The sequence below is a fragment of the Amphiprion ocellaris genome, chromosome 18 (genome assembly GCF_022539595.1).
Source record: "Amphiprion ocellaris isolate individual 3 ecotype Okinawa chromosome 18, ASM2253959v1, whole genome shotgun sequence".
Lineage (NCBI taxonomy): Eukaryota > Metazoa > Chordata > Actinopteri > Pomacentridae > Amphiprion > Amphiprion ocellaris.
In genome coordinates, this window is record NC_072783.1 from 12,002,468 (window position 1) to 12,022,317 (window position 19,850).

Below are 19,850 nucleotides of genomic sequence, written 5' to 3' on the forward strand. Positions count from 1 at the left end.
AATGCTCTGCTCATAGAAAACCTTGCTTTTAGAAAACAGCCCATGTAGGTAAAATCACTTGGTTTCAAGTTGGGTAAATCTGACACTAGAAGCTTTATTTCAGTCTGCTCAAAGTAAGTTTTGGTCACACACCTGTCTGAGTAACTGAGTGGAGACTAACCACTTCTCTGTCACATAGCTAGTTTCTGTGAGGCATTTATGGAACACTGATAAATTGCAATGTCTATCAATAAACACATGTACAGAAATTGTGGCATTTTAGGCATTAATTTATTTATATTTTGCCTCTAGAAGAATCTGTAAATTCAGGAAAAGAAAACCTGTCTTTTAAGTGCTTTTATAATGCTGAATTGTACATTAACAGGAATGCAGCACAAAATGGAAGTTAAAGCAGTGCACAGTTTATTTAAACATGAAAGTGAAATAAGTTATATTGTCCCCCTAAAATCAATCAATAATTGTGAAAAATAATCATGATTGATCAAAAATAATCATGATTATCATTTTGACCATAATTGTGCAGGCCTCTCTAATTATATGGAAATATTACAATATTTGCTACAGAATAAATGGTGTTAACCAAAAACAGAGTCTGGTCATTGTTGCCACCAGACTGAGGCACCACAACTCATTTGTGTGACTGCTTAAATCAGTATAACAAAGCCTTGTATGTTTACTGCAAAGCCTGAATAAATTCTATTCAAAGCAAAACAAATTAAAAATGAAATAACAGTCATGATTTGGAGGCATTTGTCAGTGCTACAGCATATAACACAAGTTCTGAATTGTTTACAATCAAAAAAAAGTCTCAAACAAAATCATCCCAATCATTCTAGAACTATCATTCTTCAAAAAATCCTACATACATGTTCATTTCACTTAGCACCTTCTCATGGAAAACAAATGGCAAGCTGTCATTAGATCATTTTACCACATGTAGTACAAGCCAACCTGTAAACCTCCTCTTTGAGCCTCCATCATCTTTGATGTGTTTGTGAAACTCCTCTTTTCATTAATTTACAAGCCAGAATTTCTTTGTATTGAATTGAACACAGCACTAAAAAGACAAACTAAAACTAGGCCTTGCAGAAAAATCTCTGGCTCAGAACTGCTGGAGTAGGTTAATCACGAAGACTGGGCTTCATCCACTCATACCGAACACAGTTATGGAGCTATCAGGCCGCACAGCACACTGCTGTGACAGAAACACAGACTCCAGTAACAAACACTGTTGTACTAACACCAAGACATACTGATTGTCATTGTTCCCCTACCCTGGAATATCTGACTTTTGAATGCAGACCTATCCACCTGCTACATTCCACCCATCGCTAACGCTAACATAGCTCACTGGCTCTTACATACTGTCACAGGCAACCAATAGAACATTTATCCCGAGGCAGTTCACACCATATCTGGTGATTTTAACTATGCAGACCTAAAAATACTGCTCCATAAGTTCCACCAACGCATTAAATGTGCCACCAGGGGAGCAAACATACTGGACAAAGCCTATTTTAACATTAAGAATGGCTACAGAGCAACACCACTTTCACACTTGAGCAAATCAGACCACAGGTCCTTGCTTTTAATTCCAGCATACACACCCCTCAGGAAATAAGCTCTGTCTATAACAAAGACTATTAAAACATGGCCTGAAGGTGCACCCCTCTGGCTGCAATACTGCTTTGAGAGAACAAAGTGGGACATTTTTGAGCATCAGGACCTAGAAGAATACACTTTAGCTGTGCTCTCCTACATCAAGCACTGTGTTCACATGGTCACTGTTGACTGACATCATCTGAGTGTATCCTTAGTAGAAGCCTGGATGACAAAAGAGGTCCAGATCCTGCTGAGGGACCATAACAATGCTTTCAGGTTTATTGATGGGGCACAGTATATCACTGCCACAGCCCACCTGAAATGGAGGCATCAGAGAGGCCAAAACAGCTTCCACCAGAAAAACTGAGAACCATATCCACAGCAGTAACACGCAGTAGGTGTGGCAGGGGGTCCAGTAGATTTCCTACTGCAAGTCATTCTCACAGTGCAGGAACACAGGGTGTGATGAATACGAGGGAAGCTGCTGGACCTGATGGAGTGACTGCTAAGGTGCTGATAGAATTTGCTGGTCAGCTTTCTGGGGTCCTCACAAAGATTTTCAATCTGTCTCTGTCCTAATTCATTCAACTGTTCATATCCCATTCATTCAGTTACAGAATGTATAGTCACTCCAGCTCACATGGTTAATGGTCCATTAATGACCAGGACTCATGTGTTTCAAGTGTGAATTGTTGTGAAACCAGGTGGTCCACCGACACTGACAGAAATCGTGGTGATGGAGCTGCCAGTTAAAACAACAGAGGATGTTAATCTGTCAAATCAGGAGTCCCCAACTCTCCATTAGTCAGTTAGAACTGACAAAGCCTCTTGGATGAAGGTGAAACATCTACAAGAACCTACAAGAGAAGTCAAGTTGATTTCTACTGAAGCCCCTACGATTACCATGACCTGTATGACTGAGAATCTCCAATATACAGAAAATATTTTAGCTAGTTAGATGAGCAAGCTGTGTCACGTACAGAGTAAACATACAGTGGTTCATAGGTCTTTTCACAAAATATTTTACGAAACTGACTACACACCTGGCAGACCAACACCTTCATTTTTTTTGCCACGCATTCTTGGTCCTGCTTTTGGTGCACTGTAATGCTACATACACATATTCCAAAAATGAATCGATGCAAGCTAATAAAATTAGCAGAGCTTCCATCCAGTCTTTAATCAGTGTATTCATCAGTAATGAGCATACATTATACTGAATTACAGACACCAAACAAACCTGTGTGTAAATGGAGCATAAGGCTGGTGTTGTTTTTTAGGTACATGTGAGTATATGAGGGTCTGCAAGGGTCCATGTGATGCACCATTTGTCATCTCCCAAGTCTATGAGTCTGTGGGGATTGTCTTCACAGTAACTACACTATAAAGGAAATAGTATACATGCTCAGCAGGAGTGCATGATAATTCCTTGTCCATGTGTGCGTCTGCACCAGAAGAAAATCAAGCTAGCCTATAGCTAACATGCTCTATTACCTATCTTCCTACCTGCAAAGTAGTTTTATGGTTGGGCACTGACATCAATATGCACCATGAGGGTATAATGGTAGATCAAGCTATAGTATTGGCTTTTATTTCTGTTTTTTGGAGACTGGGTGAAGGGTAAAAATGTGACTGTGATGGGGGGGGGGGGGGGGGGGGGGGGGGGGGGGGAATTTATGCCCTGCGTTCCAGCTCTTCATTTTATTATACTCATTTTGCTGTAAAATTATTTTACATAAAGAACTGGAGAACAATGAGCTTGTTGTATTGTCATCATTACATTATATTGCAGAGCTGTGTATAAGCAGTTTTGATTTGTATTTGGGCTCATTTTTACCCTCTTTAATGGATTCTAAGAAGCAAAGCTGTTGCAACTTAGCTACTACAAACAAGTTAACTGAGTACACTTTCAAAAAGGACAAAAAACTTTTAAAAAATGTAAATTTCTCACAGAAAATTTAAAGAATTTACCATTACTATAAACAGCCTTGTACCAACTCAGAATTTCAGAACTCACTATAGATTTATTACAACAGATAAAGGGTTTTTTCTCATTGTCATTTTTTGAAAGCGATGATAAGCACGCTCGCCTGAAGTCCTACTTTAGTTTCAGTGCTTCCAGCAGCCCTCTAAGGCTCCATTAGAGAATAGCGTTGCCAGCTCCACCTGATCTCAGTCCTCCTACCGGAGTTCCTCTCATTGACTTGCTGTCTGCTGCCAGGTTCCCAGAACAATCTTTCACCTGAAAAACTCAGCAGGCTGCTTTGGCTCCACCACTGTTTACTCTTTTCTCTCTCAAAGCAGAAAGGCAGGTTTATTGTGCATGTGTGCTGGTATGTGTTGCATCTTAATAACAGGTCTCCTTCGGGTGCATTATTGGACACATATTGGCATTCCCCTCATCTCCCTTTTCCTCCAGCACTGAATATCTGGGGACATGCTGCTCTATGACCAGTGCTAGAATGGAGAGAAGAGGAGACTAAAAAGAGTTTAAAAGGAACAAGGAGAGAATGAGTGAAATGTGTTCTCGTGGAAAAGAAGAGGATTGTTTTTGGTACCTGGACACGACGGTTTTGATAGCTAAAAATAGACAACCATGAGAGCAACATGTATAAAGCATTATACCTTTAGTCTAAAATACTTGTCCTATTACTGTGTATTATTACTGTAATGCTTGGCTTATTGGAGACCGAGCACTATGAGAAAGTTGACTCTGTCTGAAGTTCAGTGAATGCTGTTACAGCACATCTACTGACTACCCAGTCAGGTTAGGACATGAGGTGATTATGAAGACACTGGCTGATGCTGAAGATTTAGGAATTTGTGGAAATATGTGTATGGATACTGCAAAAGTCTGAATGTATTTATCCCAAACATTGAGTTTTGAATTAAGGAATAAAAGAGGGAGCCTGCAAAGCTGCCTTCATCGTGTGTTCAGAAATGTAACATTTGGAAAGTGGTTTTTGGTGTCAACATTCTTACCTAAAAGCATCTGTTACTAAATTTGTGCAATGGTGTGGATTTGCTTTGGTGCTTCATATTGAGTTCAAATTCCAGTCCTACAAATGAAATGACAAAATTTGCAACCACCCTTTGGATCTGCTCACAATCTGAAGGCCCTATGGGGACAATGCAGTGCAAGAGGGTGTGATATGTCAGTACAAATCACTACAGATTTGGTTACAGAACCAACTTTGTTTAACAGACGCTTGCTGTGTATCCCATAGTCAGGGGTGTAGTCATGCTGAGCCACGCAGTAAATGGGCTGACTCAATGTTTTCCACTGCACTGCACACCAAGGTAAAGTTGTTTACCTTAAACGCTAATGAAGTTCCGCCAACTTACTGATATGCATTGAAGTTCATACAAGGGTTTCACAACAAAAGGAGTTTGCCTGTTTTGGTCGTGGAAAGCTTTTAATATATAGCAGCGACATGCAGAGAGGATCCGTTTGTATATAAATATGAACAGAAACACAGGAGTGAAGCTAAACTATAGAGATTCAGCTAGAATCTACAAGAGTAAGGAGAGCTAAACATGCACAATTCTTCCAAAGATGTTTCTCATTCCAGCACAAACACACATTAATTTAGCCTCCACAGACATAAAGGAGAAGACCCTCGTACATTGTGCTATGGTCAGCCTTGTTACTGATCAGGACAGCAGCAGCACAGCATGGCTATCCCACTCTGTGAGGACGTAGTGGCAACATGTCAGCAAGGCTTGGCTCCAACACTATTAGTTAAGAAGAGGAAAATATCCTAAGTTAAAATGACTATTATTTCTCTCTATTACTCTGTCTCTGTTTTTCCGATTCCTAAATGCAAGTTCAGTTTTTCCTTTTGTCAACATCTCATTAGACCAAATTTCATTCACTTCCTAAATTACACACTTCATTAATAAGTCCTCCAGGTCATCCCATAGTGGCACATATAAATTCACTACTAGCTCCCTTGTCAGAAGTTATTTTCTTTATTAAAGGAGCTTTATTCAAGCACCTAGATATGAATACAGTCTGCTCTGTTCAGATTTTTCTAAAACTGCTCTCCTACTAGCACAAAATAGTGTTAGTCTCTGTACAAATATACCACACGAAAGCCCTCCAATAACTGAGCTTTTATTTTGACGGAGAACACATAGAAATTCCTCCCTCCTATTTAACCCTTTGATGCACAAGATAGGTCAAGAGATAATCATTTTCCATTGAATATGGGTCGCTTTTGACCCATATTGTGCATCAAAGGGTTACAAAAAACTCCCCCAAAAAACCAAAAATGAAACATTCCTAAACAATTACAGATTCATTTGTGAGACTTCCTGGATCTATCCGGGTGATTCAGAAAAGCCGAACGATTTTGTTAACTTTTGAAATTCATCTTTAGTTTGCATGTGAGTAAGGCAAAGTAAAATTCATTGTCTTGGTATATGTGGTATGATAAACAGTGAGAGAAACTGACAGGAAAACTCTGCTGCTGGCTTCTACCACACTTCCCACTCCTCTTAAGAAGGGTCTGCCCAAAAGCCAGTTTCACAAGCTAAGGAGATTATGTCAGACTATGTAAGATTATGGAGAATAAGCAGTGAATATGAAATCAAAGGGATGTCCCATTGCCTGGGTAGAACAAGCACATAACTCAGCTCTAGTGAAGTCCAAGCTGTCCCAACTCAGCTGTGTTTGTATACAAATATGTACATAATCCAAGATATTATTATTCTCAAGCAAATTTTTCCCACAAGACAAATCAGCACAATCAACTGCAACTCTTCTATGGCAAATAGGTTCAAAGTGGGAACTGCAACCATTGCCACAAAGCTTACCATTTTCAGCATGCAGGTTGCAGCTTGGAAGTTGTTGGTTTTGTTTCCCATATTGGAGGGGACATAAACACAGCCACACAGACAGCAAAAAGAGGAGGAGAACGTGAACCATGTGGCCAACTGCAGGCTAAAACACACAGTATACATCTGGTCTGGCAGACAAGTGGAGTAAATGCTACGAAGCTGAGCTACGGCTCTCTCTGTAGTGATCCGTCTCTATTTTCAATTAGTTCAACTAATACATTAATTGTGACTTAGATAAACTCGGTGGTTTAAATGAAGAATAGCGTCTGACTCTAGCCAACAATACAGAATAACTGCTAGGTAGCAGACATTTTTTTTCAAGCAGTTTGGAGGTGGGCTGTGTATTTTGCATATATATTGGGTTTCCAGTGGGTTCTCCAGTGATTTAGTACTTCACTTTATTAAAATAAGTAGTCGCAAGAGACATATAAAATAAAATAATGAAAAAATAAAAACAATAGTCATATTCAAATCCTAGTGAAGCATTGGATCCTATGCTTTCCATAATGCAACATGGGATTGTTTCTTTCTTAGAACGTCTGCATGCCCATGGCCTTAGTAAAACAAACTGTCTTTTGTAAATTTGTTTCTAAGCCTCTGACCACAACATCAGGGCTGTGTTTACCTGTCAATGCTCTTCAAGAGACAGAGGATTTCATACTGTCTTCCAGCATCTACTCAAGGACACTGAGCAACACCACAGTGGAGAAATACCCTGGAAAAGTAAAATTTCTGAAATTTTGCTGAAGTAGAAGTTAAAAATGCTTAACAAACAAAAAATAAAAGTTGCCAGTGTGCAGAAAAGCCCATTTCAGTATTCCAGGAGAGGTACTTTATGGTTTTCTCCCACCAATGGGTTCACAGCCTAAGGAGTAGTATCCTAGTGTCAGTGAATGTAATCTTTATTTTCTTGTAACCTCCTCCAAGGAGGTTATGTTTTCAGTACCACCATCTGTTCTGTGCCTGTTTAGTTAGTTAACTGTTAACGATTACACAGAAACTAGCAAGTGGATGGTCATGAAAGTTGGTTGAAAGGAGAAACATATCTCCACACCCTTCTCACTTTCAATTCTAGTCACCATCTGCTTGCCTCCAAGTGGATGCTTTTGAATGTTCTCTGGTTTCCAACAGACTTTGGCAAAACAGCATTCTCCCATCAAGTACCATGGTCATGGAATAATCTTAAAAAAAACTCTTAAACTAGAAACATTCACATCCATTAATGAGTTTAACAAAATCATTACGAATACAGTGAAGGAGGAATATCAGTGTTTTTCTTGAGAAATCACTGTCCTTGAATAGCTGTCAATTTGTTTTGTTTATTCATGTATTCTGTATCTGTTTTATATAACTTTTACAACTTTGTATGGCTGCTACCTTGGCCAGGTCTCCCTTGTAAAATAGATCTCTAATCTCAGTGGGATCTCCTGTTTAAATAAAGGTAAATAAATAAATTGGCAAATGAAGAACTCAGCAAATGTTGGTGTCATCAAGCATTATTTGATTGATCTAAATAACTAATTTTACTCCAAAAAGTGAAATGACCATTTCATTTAAGTTCATTCATTTTGACTTTGTATCTTGCAGTGCAGTACAAAATCAAACCAAAGGTTTACATAATAAAACTCTAACATGATAAAAATAAATACAATTAGAGGGTCTTTTTAGTTACATCAGAAGCGCAAATTCAAAAGAAATTTAAAAACAAAAGTGAAAGTTTCCTTCCCAGTAAATGTTTTTTTTTTCTCCCCACAATTGCTGTTTAGTCTTTGTTGTATTGTCTGACAACAATAAACTGAAAAAAAAGTAAGTGAGAAACACTTTAATTGGTAATTCGGCTGTATTAAAATACCAATAGATGTAAAGTGCCTCCGTGCTGAACAGAGCCTGTGTGTTTTCTCTTCATGTGTTGGTGAACTGTGCTGTACTGCTGCGATCTGCCATCCAAACTCTGCAAGGTGTACAAACCACCTTTTCATTCTGTGATCAGTTTAGGTACTTCCATAATCTTGAATCCACGGGTCTTTGGAAACTTTGACCCTGAACCAAGTCGTGCTCTGCTGCAGCCACCATCTTCTAAAACTGTAGTCCTGAGTGCAGCCAACCAAAGGCAGAAGCCAAAAACAGCATAATGCAACAATTACTTAGCAACACTGAGGAAAAACATTTGTTAGATTGAGTTGAAGCATTTTAGACAAAAGACTAAAAAACAATGCATTTTACTTTGACTAATTACAGCAGTCCTACTGTAGCACCACCAGTAGGTCGAAGTTGGTGATCCTGTGGCACATTCTTCTGTCTGCAATATTTAAAACATGTCTGATTTCCACAAAGGAGATGCCGAACATTCTTCTGCTTTGATATTTCTTCTCAAAGAGAAACGAAAAACTACAAAAAAACAAAGACCTCATGTCTCCCATGGTTTGCAAGCAAATAAATAGACCTACTTGCTTAAAAATGATTGAATATTAGCACAAAATAGTGGCCATCACTCAAGTCAGTCTATATGTCAGTAAATATAAGCATCAGCCACATCTACTGAAGCCAACCAACTGTGCAACCATCGATACCTTCTTCATCATCAACATAAACAAGCATGTCATTATAAATTGTGATACCAGCAACCACAGTTTCATCCCATTCTTATTTTCCTTTTTTTTTTTAAAGCACATCTAATCTAAACGCCAACGAAGAGAGATATGACAAGTGAAGAAGCCAGCTGGTCTATGTTAAAGCTCCATCATGACACTTTACATATGTAATCTTATGAATAATTTAACTATGTTAGTGTGTGTATGTCTCTGTGTGTGCATGTGTGTGTGCCATAAAAAAATCACTGTAAATAAATCATGACTGACGCGGTTAATAATAATTTTTTGATGATATCAGCTGCTGTATAGGTATGCTTACTTTAACTATTCATAATCTTGAATATAAATGTAGAATTCCCAGAACACGGTCAGAAAATCCTACTTCACAACATACCAGTTTCTAAACCCCAATAAATAGCCTGAATGTATAATAGTGACAAAAAAAGAAGCAAAAACAGCGATTATTATTTCACCACACACCAAAATCAACCATCTTTGTTCAGAGGCAATAAGAGAGCAGACAAATCTGGGGGTGTGTTAGTCTCAAAGGTTTATGGGTGAGCGATCAAACTGAGCCAGCAAATATCCTCTGCTGTATCCTGAATGGGAGACAACATTGATATCTATCAACTATAACATTTATCAGCAGTTCAGTAAAACAGAGCTGCACAATCAGCAAGCGACATGGAGGAGATTACAGCTTAATTCAAATTTAATTGAAATTGAAACCACTAATATTGCATTAGTTTGTGTTAATTCTATAATCTAATCAATTATTTACAGGGATGTTCCCAAAGTAGAAACAACTGTGAAGGCTGACACACAACCTTCACCACCTATGCTTATTTAACTCACTTTTTAACAGCAAGAATCAATGGCAGCCCCAGACAGTGTAAAAGAGGCAAAATACTCAATAGTGAGTGGTAAATTATGACTGTAGACACTAATCATCATCACCTTGTATCACCACGGCCAGCTGCTGAATGACAAAAGTCAAACTGGCATGTGTAAAATGCAGCAAATGTCACTGTGGTATTACTAGCTGAGAGAAATACACTTGTCATGCACACTACGATTTTTGTAGAATTTCTGAAGGAATAATGTAGTGAAAAAAAAACTCTGAATTTGGGCATTCAGACAAAACAGAAGCCAAAGTAATCAGGGAGTGTAGAGTGTGAAAGAGTTTGAGAGAAGAAGAGACATTTATCAAGCAGCTGATACAAAAACACAAAGCAGAAAAAGAATAGGAAGAACGAGAAGAAAACTCCATCACTTACCAGTCTGGTGACGAGGGGAACCCCAAAGTGCCAGAAGTGGTCGTTGAGCAGCCCGCTGTACACCACGTTACCAAACAAAGCAATGGTTCCTGGTTTGCACAGACCACTTCCTGGCTTGGTTTCTGCAAATCAATAAAAGCCATTTCTTTAAAGCTGTATACAGTCAGTAAAAATGAAGATACACTACTGTGCAAAAGTTTGGGGTCACTGACAAATGTCCTCATGTTTGAAAGAAAAGCAGTTTTTTTTCAATGACGATAACATTAAATGAATCAGGAATACAGTCTAGACATTGTTAATGTGGCAAATGACTATTCTAGCTGGAAACAGCTGATTTTTAATGGAATATCTCCATAGAGGTACAGAGGAACATTTCCAGTAACCATCACTCCTGTGTTCTAATGCTACATTGTGTTAGCTAATGGTGTTGAAAGGCTAATTGATGATTAGAAAACCCTTGTGCAGTTATGTAAGCACATGAATTAAAATATGAGTTTTCATGGAAAACATGAAATTGTCTGGGTGAACCTAAATTTTTGAATGGTAGTGTACATTATACAGCAGTACAATAAGTGAGATCAGTCCTAAGATAGTCTGCACATACAACCATTTGACCCTTTGTTCATTTAGTTCCTCCATCTTCATTCTGTTGCCTCCCCTTCTTCTTCTTCTTCTCTCTATTTCTCTCTCTCTCACACACACTCCTGTCTTTACGCCTCCATTCCTTTCATTCTTACATCGACACACCTGACATTCTCTCTCTCCTCCCTCTCTCTGCACTTATTATGTGTGCTTTAACAAACCTCATGTGCCCAGTTTTGGACACCAAGAGCATAAAAATGGGTCACCATGACAAAGACTTTTGGTACAATTTGTGTATTCAGTTAATTGATCATCAGTAGTTAAGAAAATGTTTCAAAATTCCCTTCCCTAATGTCCTACCGCAAAATGTGCTCTACATGAGGTGTATTGGGACATCCCTAGTTATGATGGAAAGCCTTCCATCTGTTTATTTCAGTGTGCTATCAGGTCCACATCACAAGTTGTTAGAGGTCAACAATGACAAAATTATCAAAAAAGGTGCTATTTTAGCTTAGTAGACCAGTGGAATGAATGAGAGCACTTAGCAGAATCTAGCTTAGCTTAACCCTTTGATGCACAACATGGGTCAAAAGATACCCATTTTCCATTGAATGTGGGTCACTTTTGAACCATGTTGTGTATCATAGGGTTAAAATTTGCAGTAAGTGCAAGTGGGGACTGTTTACTAGCTACATATCATGTCTCAGTACAGTTATTGGTAGCACTAAAGTTTGACTGTTCTGTCTTGACTGACTAGATTACCTGCAGAAATAAATATTTCAGTGAGTTCAAGTAAACCAATAACAGTTCACACACATCTCTCCAAACACCCTGGTGCAAACACACCCTTTATTTGAGCAAGCATGAGCAGCTTCCATGAGCTACAAGCCACTGACTGAATAGATGCGAAGTGTCAGTCTGCAGATGTAATTACAGTGAAACCCATAATACTCAATGTGATTGCAGTTACAGCAGTGCGGTGTACTAGGAGAGGAGGAGAGGAGGTAAATGAAGCTCTCCTCTGGGGATTCTGAAATACACATGAGCCAGATCACACTCAGTCTCCCTGCACCAGGTCTTCCTCTGTGCCATGATCTGGACTTGGTTGTTTGCTCCTGGCCCTGCTAGAATCAGCCTATCTTACATTCCATCACTCTAAGTAGTTTGTAACACACACACGCACGCACGCACGCACGCACGCACGCACGCACGCACGCACGCACACACACACACACACACACACACACACACACACACACACACACACACACGCACACACACACGCACACACACACACACGGTTATAGACTGTTGGCTTGGTTCTGGCCCGGTTCTTTGGCAAGTGTGCATCTGCTAGGCTTGCATCCCAGTCAAAAGCTCATGGGTTGTGTGTGTGTGTGTGTGTGCATGTGTGTATATGTGTGTGTTTGTGTGTGTGAGTCAGAGAGAGAGAGAGAGACAGATTACTGCTCAGTCTGCTACACCTGATGCTGATGGCGAGAATAGAAGCACAGGAGGGAAAGAAAACATGAGTTGGGCAAATAGAGGTGGTTGGAGGCCTGTGGTCTTTGAGTTTCTCAAACACACACATTCACAGCCTCCGTCACCTTTAGTGGGTTGAATGTGCCCATTACATCCCCACCCCCGACCAATTTATCGACTCCTCTCCTCCTGTGTTCGGAACCATTCCTTCTCCGAGCAATAGGTCACTTTCTAGTATTTATCACTCTTTGAACACTCACCTGGTTACGCTGTATTTACCATGTTATCTCTGGATGTCAAGAAGTTTAATAGGACTTAACAGAGATCCATCAGTCGTCACACAAACAAACTCCATTGTCAGCCAAAGAGGAAATTCTGCATTTTAAACTTGTAAATGCACTACCGTTCAAACTTTTGGGCTCACCCAGGCAATTTCATGTTTTCCACGAAAACTCACACTTTTATTCATGTGCTAACATAACTACACAAGAGTTTTCTAATCATCAATTAGCTTTTCAACATGATTAGCTAACACAATGTAGCATTTAAACAAAGGAGTGATGGTTGCTGGAAATGGGCCTCTCTAGATATTCCATTAAAAATCAGCCGTTTCCAGCTAGAATAGTCATTTACCACATTAACAATGTCTAGACTGGATTTCTGATTCATTTAGTGTTATCTTCATTGAAAAAAAAAGTTTTTCTTGAAAAAACTGGCAACTTTCCCTAAGTGGCATTTTATAATTATGCACCTATGTACAAAACACTTATAATAATATAATATTTAGCAAATATAAAAATGTACATTGATTTGTTTACACTAATTACTATTTTTGTTTCAATTTAATGTAAAAAATATCCATTTGTTGCATCATATTTGAACAAGGGCCATCTGAGTTGCAAAAGTTGATTCTACAGCCTCCCTCTCAGCAATTGGCACCTCTGGATAATATTATCAGCTAAATTATAAAAGCTGGGTTCAACTACAGCCATTTCTACAGCAACTCATTGGAAGCATGCTGAACTTCTTGCTCTAATCAACAAGCAATCTGAAGGAGCCAGTAAACACTTCACAGTCCAGCACTGTTACTAATAACCACTGATGAATATCATAAATGTCAATAAATGCCCATGAAAAAGCTGCAGTGATTTCCTATTACCAGCCACTCATGTGGAGACTAACATGTAGGACACAATCTCAGCCACGTAATGATGAGATTTACACAGTGCTCCTATAGCAAGCCACGACCTTGTGAAAAGTTTTAGTTTTTTGCTGCATTAAAGGGATTTTGTAAAAGTAAACAAATGGGCATTGAATGATCAAGATCTTATTTATATGTCTCTATAACCAGTCTGCTTCCACCCTGCTTCGCTCTCATTTCTTACTCTACTAAAACCAAAAGCTTTCAACAATCCTCCACTGACCACTGCCTACATTTTGATAATAAAACTGTTTCAAACCTTTTATCTCTCTCTGCCTCCAGCTCTTGGGTACAATCTAACTAAACTGAAACAGAATAATCTGGTCATAACAAAGTATTCTGTCGTGACCAGAGTTACTTATAAACTGTAACCAGTTTATGGTAACTCGGGTCATTTGGCTCAACAATGAAGCAACTGCATTAACTTATCAGTTCACTCTCTCTGCCTCTTTCATCTTTTACCTTCTTCCCTGTCACCATTATCTCTTCCCTTTGACTCAAATATTCAAGACCCAGAGCCTTCAAAACAGCACCTTGCTTAATATGAAGGAGTTCTACTCCATTGCAAAGTGATGTTTGACCAGCAGCTGTTAATCATTTCCTCAGACCCATCTAAGGTATATTATAATATGGAGCTGTGGAGAGGAAGAGCACTGGCTTGGGCTGTAAAAATAAATAGTTATTTGCTCATTATTTTAGTGTCTTATGCTGAGTTTTTGATCCCCTTGAGCATGATGGCAGAGCGGCCAAGCACCTACTGAAGTTCTGGCAAAGAAAATTGTTTCTAGGGCCTTGACATCTGATTGTAAATGGAACAACAAAGCTGAACAGGCAGTTTCTGTTAATGGACTGACTAAAAAGGTAAAGATGTGTAAAGATGAACTAACATCATGTAATGGATCATCTGACTGTCATTCTTGTGTCCTTAGTCATTAGAGTGGATCATCTCTTCTCCCACATGAAGTGGAGGACCGCCTTCTTCTGCGATCGGAGATGCTACATCTGTGTGTCTAAATCGATCTATGCAATAACACATTCAGCTTGGACACACTTACCTACTGCCATCAGAACAATTTAACAGGATCCTGTCAGTGAAGTCTCTTTATTTTCCTTTCTTCTCCAACTTTCTCTTTGTGCTCAGACATCCCTGACTGAGGCAACTCAACCTACATTAACTGGGTTGCTAAGAAGATCTTTGGGTGAAGAACCAACTACTGTCTGCTACCCTGCTTGAGCATTACGATCTGGATGAGGTATTCAGTGAAGTTAGGACTATGTCTCTTTAGTTGTGCTACCTGTATTGCTGTGCTATTAAGCTGATGTCTGGTCTTTATCTTCCTCCTGATCCTGAAAGGGAAGCCATGGAGAAATAAAACATTAAGGACTCCTTGGCAGGTGGAATAGCTTGTCCTTCCTTCTCACCTGTCAATGCTGGTTTGCCACAAAGAAAAACAAGACCCTCTGCCCTCTCCAACGAAGGTTGGTCCAGACTTCTCTTTTCTTAATTAGATGCGAAATAATCCCGTAAAAATACCATGCCTGAAAACTCTATTTTGAGTATATTTAACATTCAAGTAGTTATCCTTGAGTACCGCCTGCTTTCTTTCAAATTCCACAAGTTCGCTGAGACTGACCTGGAAGCTCTACTCTGTCCACTGCTGTTCCGACCCGCATCTACAGGCCAATCAGACCATCCAACACCGCAGCATCATCATGGGCATGCAAGTACCTTTCAATCACTGAAGACTTGGTGCAACTTTCTCAAGTTTCTCTAATTCCCAAAAGTCCATTTTAAAAATGAACTTTCAAATTAGCATTCCACCAAATCATTCCTGATCATTAGCATTCCTGATGATTTCTGTGGCTCTTCTTGTCTGTAGCAAGAGATGTTTCATGTGCTGCATTATTATATTTGTCGAATCTAAATATTTCGCTGGTCGAATATCAGTTAGATTATTAAATAATTCTGCATAAAGTGATATTAACCCCATTTGAGCAAACATTTACCCTACAAGACCCTGTTTGAAGATAGATTCTTCTCAAAACCACAGAAATGTGAATTCCACATGAACTCTTTTTCCGGGTTATATTATTGGGAGTGAGTAGGTGGGTAGCCCAGGTATCCAGGTGGTGAAAATGGCCCCAGTCTTATTATCCTAAGCAACTTAAGCATCTCTTGGGCTTTGTCATTTTTTTTTTTTTTTTTACTGGAGGATCATCCGGGATTACAGCCATGTAGCAGCCCCTCTTACCAAGCTCACCTCCTCTTTGGTTGTCTATGCATGAAATCTAAAACTGATCAAGCCTTTGCTGAGCTCGGAATGATATTCTCTCCTGCTCCAGTCCTTTTCAGCATGATCCATCTCTTTAATTCATTGTAAGGTTAATGCCTCTGACAGCATGGGTGTGATTGCAACCAGAACCAGGTAACAGTCCACCCGACTGTCCCTTGGTGCCTAATCCAGCAACTCCCAGGTACTCCAGTAGGCTCACACCATCTGCTTTGTTTGCCATCCACGAATTAAATGCACCCAGTTACTTTGTAAAAGACACTTCTGGTGGCCTACCCTGGAGAAGGACATTTGACATTTCATTTCACCCTGCTCAGTCTGTGCTCAAGTCAAAGCCTCACATCAAGCCTCGACTGAACTGCTGCACCTTCTGCCTGTGCTTGATCATTTGTGGTTCCACATAGCTCTTGTCTTTCCCACAGGTTTTCCTTTACCTCAAGGTAGTGCTGTAATTCTTACAGTAGTTGACCGATCAGCTCTTGGGTCCAGTGCAACTGACCTCCTTGTTAAACAAATCTTTTGTTTACGTGGCACGTCTGTTGACATGGTGGTTGACGAAGGTCCCAAATTACAGTATGTGGAAAGTTTTGTGCCAGGCCGTAAGGGAACAGTCAGCCTCTCCTCCTCTTCTGGACTCAACCTCCAAACCAACAGCCAGGCTGAATGGGTGAATCAGGACCAGGTCTCTTGTGTCACAGAAAAGACACGACAAAGCACTTCAGTGAAACAAATAAGTCAAGTAGGGTCAACCTCTACTTGTGGAACAATCATTTGGCTTGGATTGAACATGCCCACAACGCCTTACCCTGTGCTGCCAAAAACTCAGAAAGTTTGGTATCTCTCTGCATGTGTGCATCTTTAGCTGAACACATTATTCTGCATACCAGAGATTCCTCCATCAATGAAGACCTTCTGTATATTTTCTCCAGCTCATAACTCAAGCTCATAACTCAGATCTTCACCAGGTTCCATTTGGATATTAATGCTATGGGAACAACACTGTCTTAGTTTAAATTGTAATCTCCCTGTTCAGTGTCTCAGTAAATCTGCTGTCATTGTGCTTCAGGTCCATTTCAGCCTCCACAGCAAGGCAAACCAGTCTTCTGCACCATTACGATATCTCAAACCCCGCCAACTGTCTCGTCAGACTCCAAGTGTCAATCATCCTCCAATCCTAAGCTCTGCCCACAGTCATTCCATCTCCACTCCAACCAAAAGCTTGCAAGAGGAAGACTCCCAACAATCCTTCACTGAACAATCTATGTTACATTAATAAAATGTTAATATTTCATCACTTCTTGACTGGTTTCTGAGGCCAGATCTTGGGGCCAATGCAATGAAAGTTTAACTAAATGTGGTATTATTGCACATTCAGAGATGTTAAGCTAGAACTGACAACATATACTTACTACAAGGTACAAAGTTGGAGTTAAAATGAATATCTATTTTACAATATATGATGATTTCTCACAAAATGCACGGAGATGAAGGCAAGCCCAGCCAATGTTTCCTGCCATTTTTGAGAGGTTAAAGAACAGAATAAAAAGTCACGGTGCCTCTCTCCTTTTTTTTTTTGTGTGTGTTGACTAAATATTTATTTTGCAATATTAATGTTCAGAGAGATTTTTGCCATTCTGCATCCTAACATAACTTATCAATGGATGGTTAAATCAATGTTTAGTATCCTTATGGATTAGCTCCAAATCATAAAAAAGGCGTTGACAAGCCACGAGAAGGAAATAATATGATTCCATTACACTCCCTAACCTTCCCCCAAGTACAAAACACACATGCACACACCAACACATGCTACTGTGAACAGCAGCCTAATAAAACAGCATTTAATTGGCACACACACACCAGTAGAGCTGACTGTATGTTTATTTAACATAGTGCTGCACTGAAGAACTAATTGGTTCTTGAAGGACAGTTAAAGCATGTGTGCATACATGCATGTGTAGTCTGTGATATTATGTATGTAATGCATAATGCACAAAAGAGGCCCACAAACCTACTTTTTGAATAAAAGCACTGAGACTAACTAGGAACTAACCTTTTTCTGGTCTGTGTAGTCATTTTTGAGCTTTTTAAGTTTATCAAGGGTTCGCTAGAATTCCACCAGTCATTCCAGCATTATTTTCCTTTTATCCTTTATCATTTTCTAACCTACATGTATTTTTTTTACCATATTGTTTTGTCTTGTTGCTCTTCTTGTTTTTATCTTTCCTAACATCCCCATGCATTTATCTCTTGTCGCTTTCGTTTTTTGTTTCTCTTGCCTTTTCCTCTTGTCCACCTTTTCTTCTTCTCCTCTCATTTTTCATATCTCCACCCCTTGTTTCCTTCTTTTATTCTTCTGATAACTCCTGTGGCTTTCCATTAGGAATCTTTTGTCTATTTCCATATTTCTATTCCCCACCCGTTTACCCTACATGAGTATTTTTTTTTTAGTTATTTTTTTCCCTCACTTCCTACCTTCCATCCTTTCATCTTCTCTGTTAACTTTTCTACCCTCTTTTTCTCTCTAGTATCCCCTCTTCATTCTCCTCTCAGCCTTGGCTCTCCACCAGGGACAGCTGGTTAGGTGGGTCTGCCTGCTCCTATCAGTTTAACCGGCTTGGCTGCCTGGCCAGCAGGGCTTTGATCCACTACCAACAGCCTTGAGCCTCGGCAGGGCCACAGTCGTGCCAGACTGGGAGCCCCTGAGCACTCACCCCCCCCACCCCCCACACCATGGAACACTGACTGTGTGCAGCATGAGGCAGACAACATCCCTCACACCTAGGAAGTATTTACATGGCAGCATTTGCCAAGGTCCGCTGAGACAGAGGCAAAAGAGGCAACCTGATGCGGAGAAAGGATCGGGCCAGAGAGAGCTGGTTGGGGGGGCATCATCCTTGATCATCACTCTCTGCTGATGATCCAACAAATTAGCAAACAGAAAACCTCTCGAGGCTTCTGCTTGTGATGAAGATGCCAGATTTTAAATTGAGATGTGAAGAATTTAAGGGAAAGAGACAGAGAAAGTCAGAGAAATGGTAACAATGTGATTGAGGCAAAAACCGAGCAGCAAACATTCAAATGTTAGTTTTCTATACATGAAGACAGTACATCAAAGAGCCTGAACAAGTGTGTGACACAAAAAGCAAGAAGTTTGTTACCTCTACCCTACTTCCACAGCTAAATGTTACAGCTTCATGATATTGTGTGGGAAGCCTTAAAACATGCAGGACTCAGCATAGATGTATGCAGGCAAAATGAGCCACATTTTTATGGACCAGCAATATTCCATATAGTTATGTACATATATGATTGCACAGCATCAGCAACATTTGACTACTGTGCATGAAGCACACGCTGAGCTGTCTGCATCAAAACCTTCAAACATGACCAAATACAGCCACCGTTTTCGTAATGAATTCAATATTATTCCAATATATTGTTCTTTATTTTGCTTCATTTTTTTTCCTTTTTTCTACTTTAGCTATCTGAAATCACAAGCCTCACCTTGTAGCCTGTTATTGCTATACAGTATTATAACTATTCCAGCATACTCATAATCTGCAGATATTTAGTGTATTCTTGTTGAAAGCACTTCCTTTGTAGAAAGACACTTTGAACGATCACTCACAACCTGACCAGTGAGTCAGTGCAAGAAAAGCAACTTAGCATTCAGCTGCCGGCATTAAGGCCTTAACTCAAATTGCCACGAAACACAAACAGTATAACGTGAGCGCAGCATGGTGCGCAGTTTGTTTCAAAGCCCGTTCTTAAGTGAGATTGGAAATACGCCACTCTCCCCCGTCTGGAATCACCTCATCTCACTCGCCTCTGTCAACAGCTGCTTTGAGAGGATTCCCATTGGGCTGCTGGGGGAGCAGGGAGGGGTCGCTAAGCTTTGTGCCGGCTCCCACTCTTGTCAACTGTTTATTCTGGAGACTAAGCACTACAAAGCCGGCTAACTGTAAAACAATTAGATTAG

General features: G+C 39.8%; 1 protein-coding gene across 7 annotated transcripts in view; it reads right to left on the reverse strand.

The window, feature by feature from the left end:
* rbfox3a (RNA binding fox-1 homolog 3a) overlaps positions 1-19,850 on the reverse strand; it is a 611,714-nt gene that overhangs the window by 213,366 nt on the left and 378,498 nt on the right. For all 7 annotated transcript variants that reach the window (XM_055004447.1, XM_055004444.1, XM_055004442.1 and 4 more), the window contains one exon: positions 10,313-10,434. In XM_055004447.1, coding sequence (XP_054860422.1) covers positions 10,313-10,434 — 122 coding nt within the window. The remainder of the gene's footprint in view (positions 1-10,312; positions 10,435-19,850) is intronic.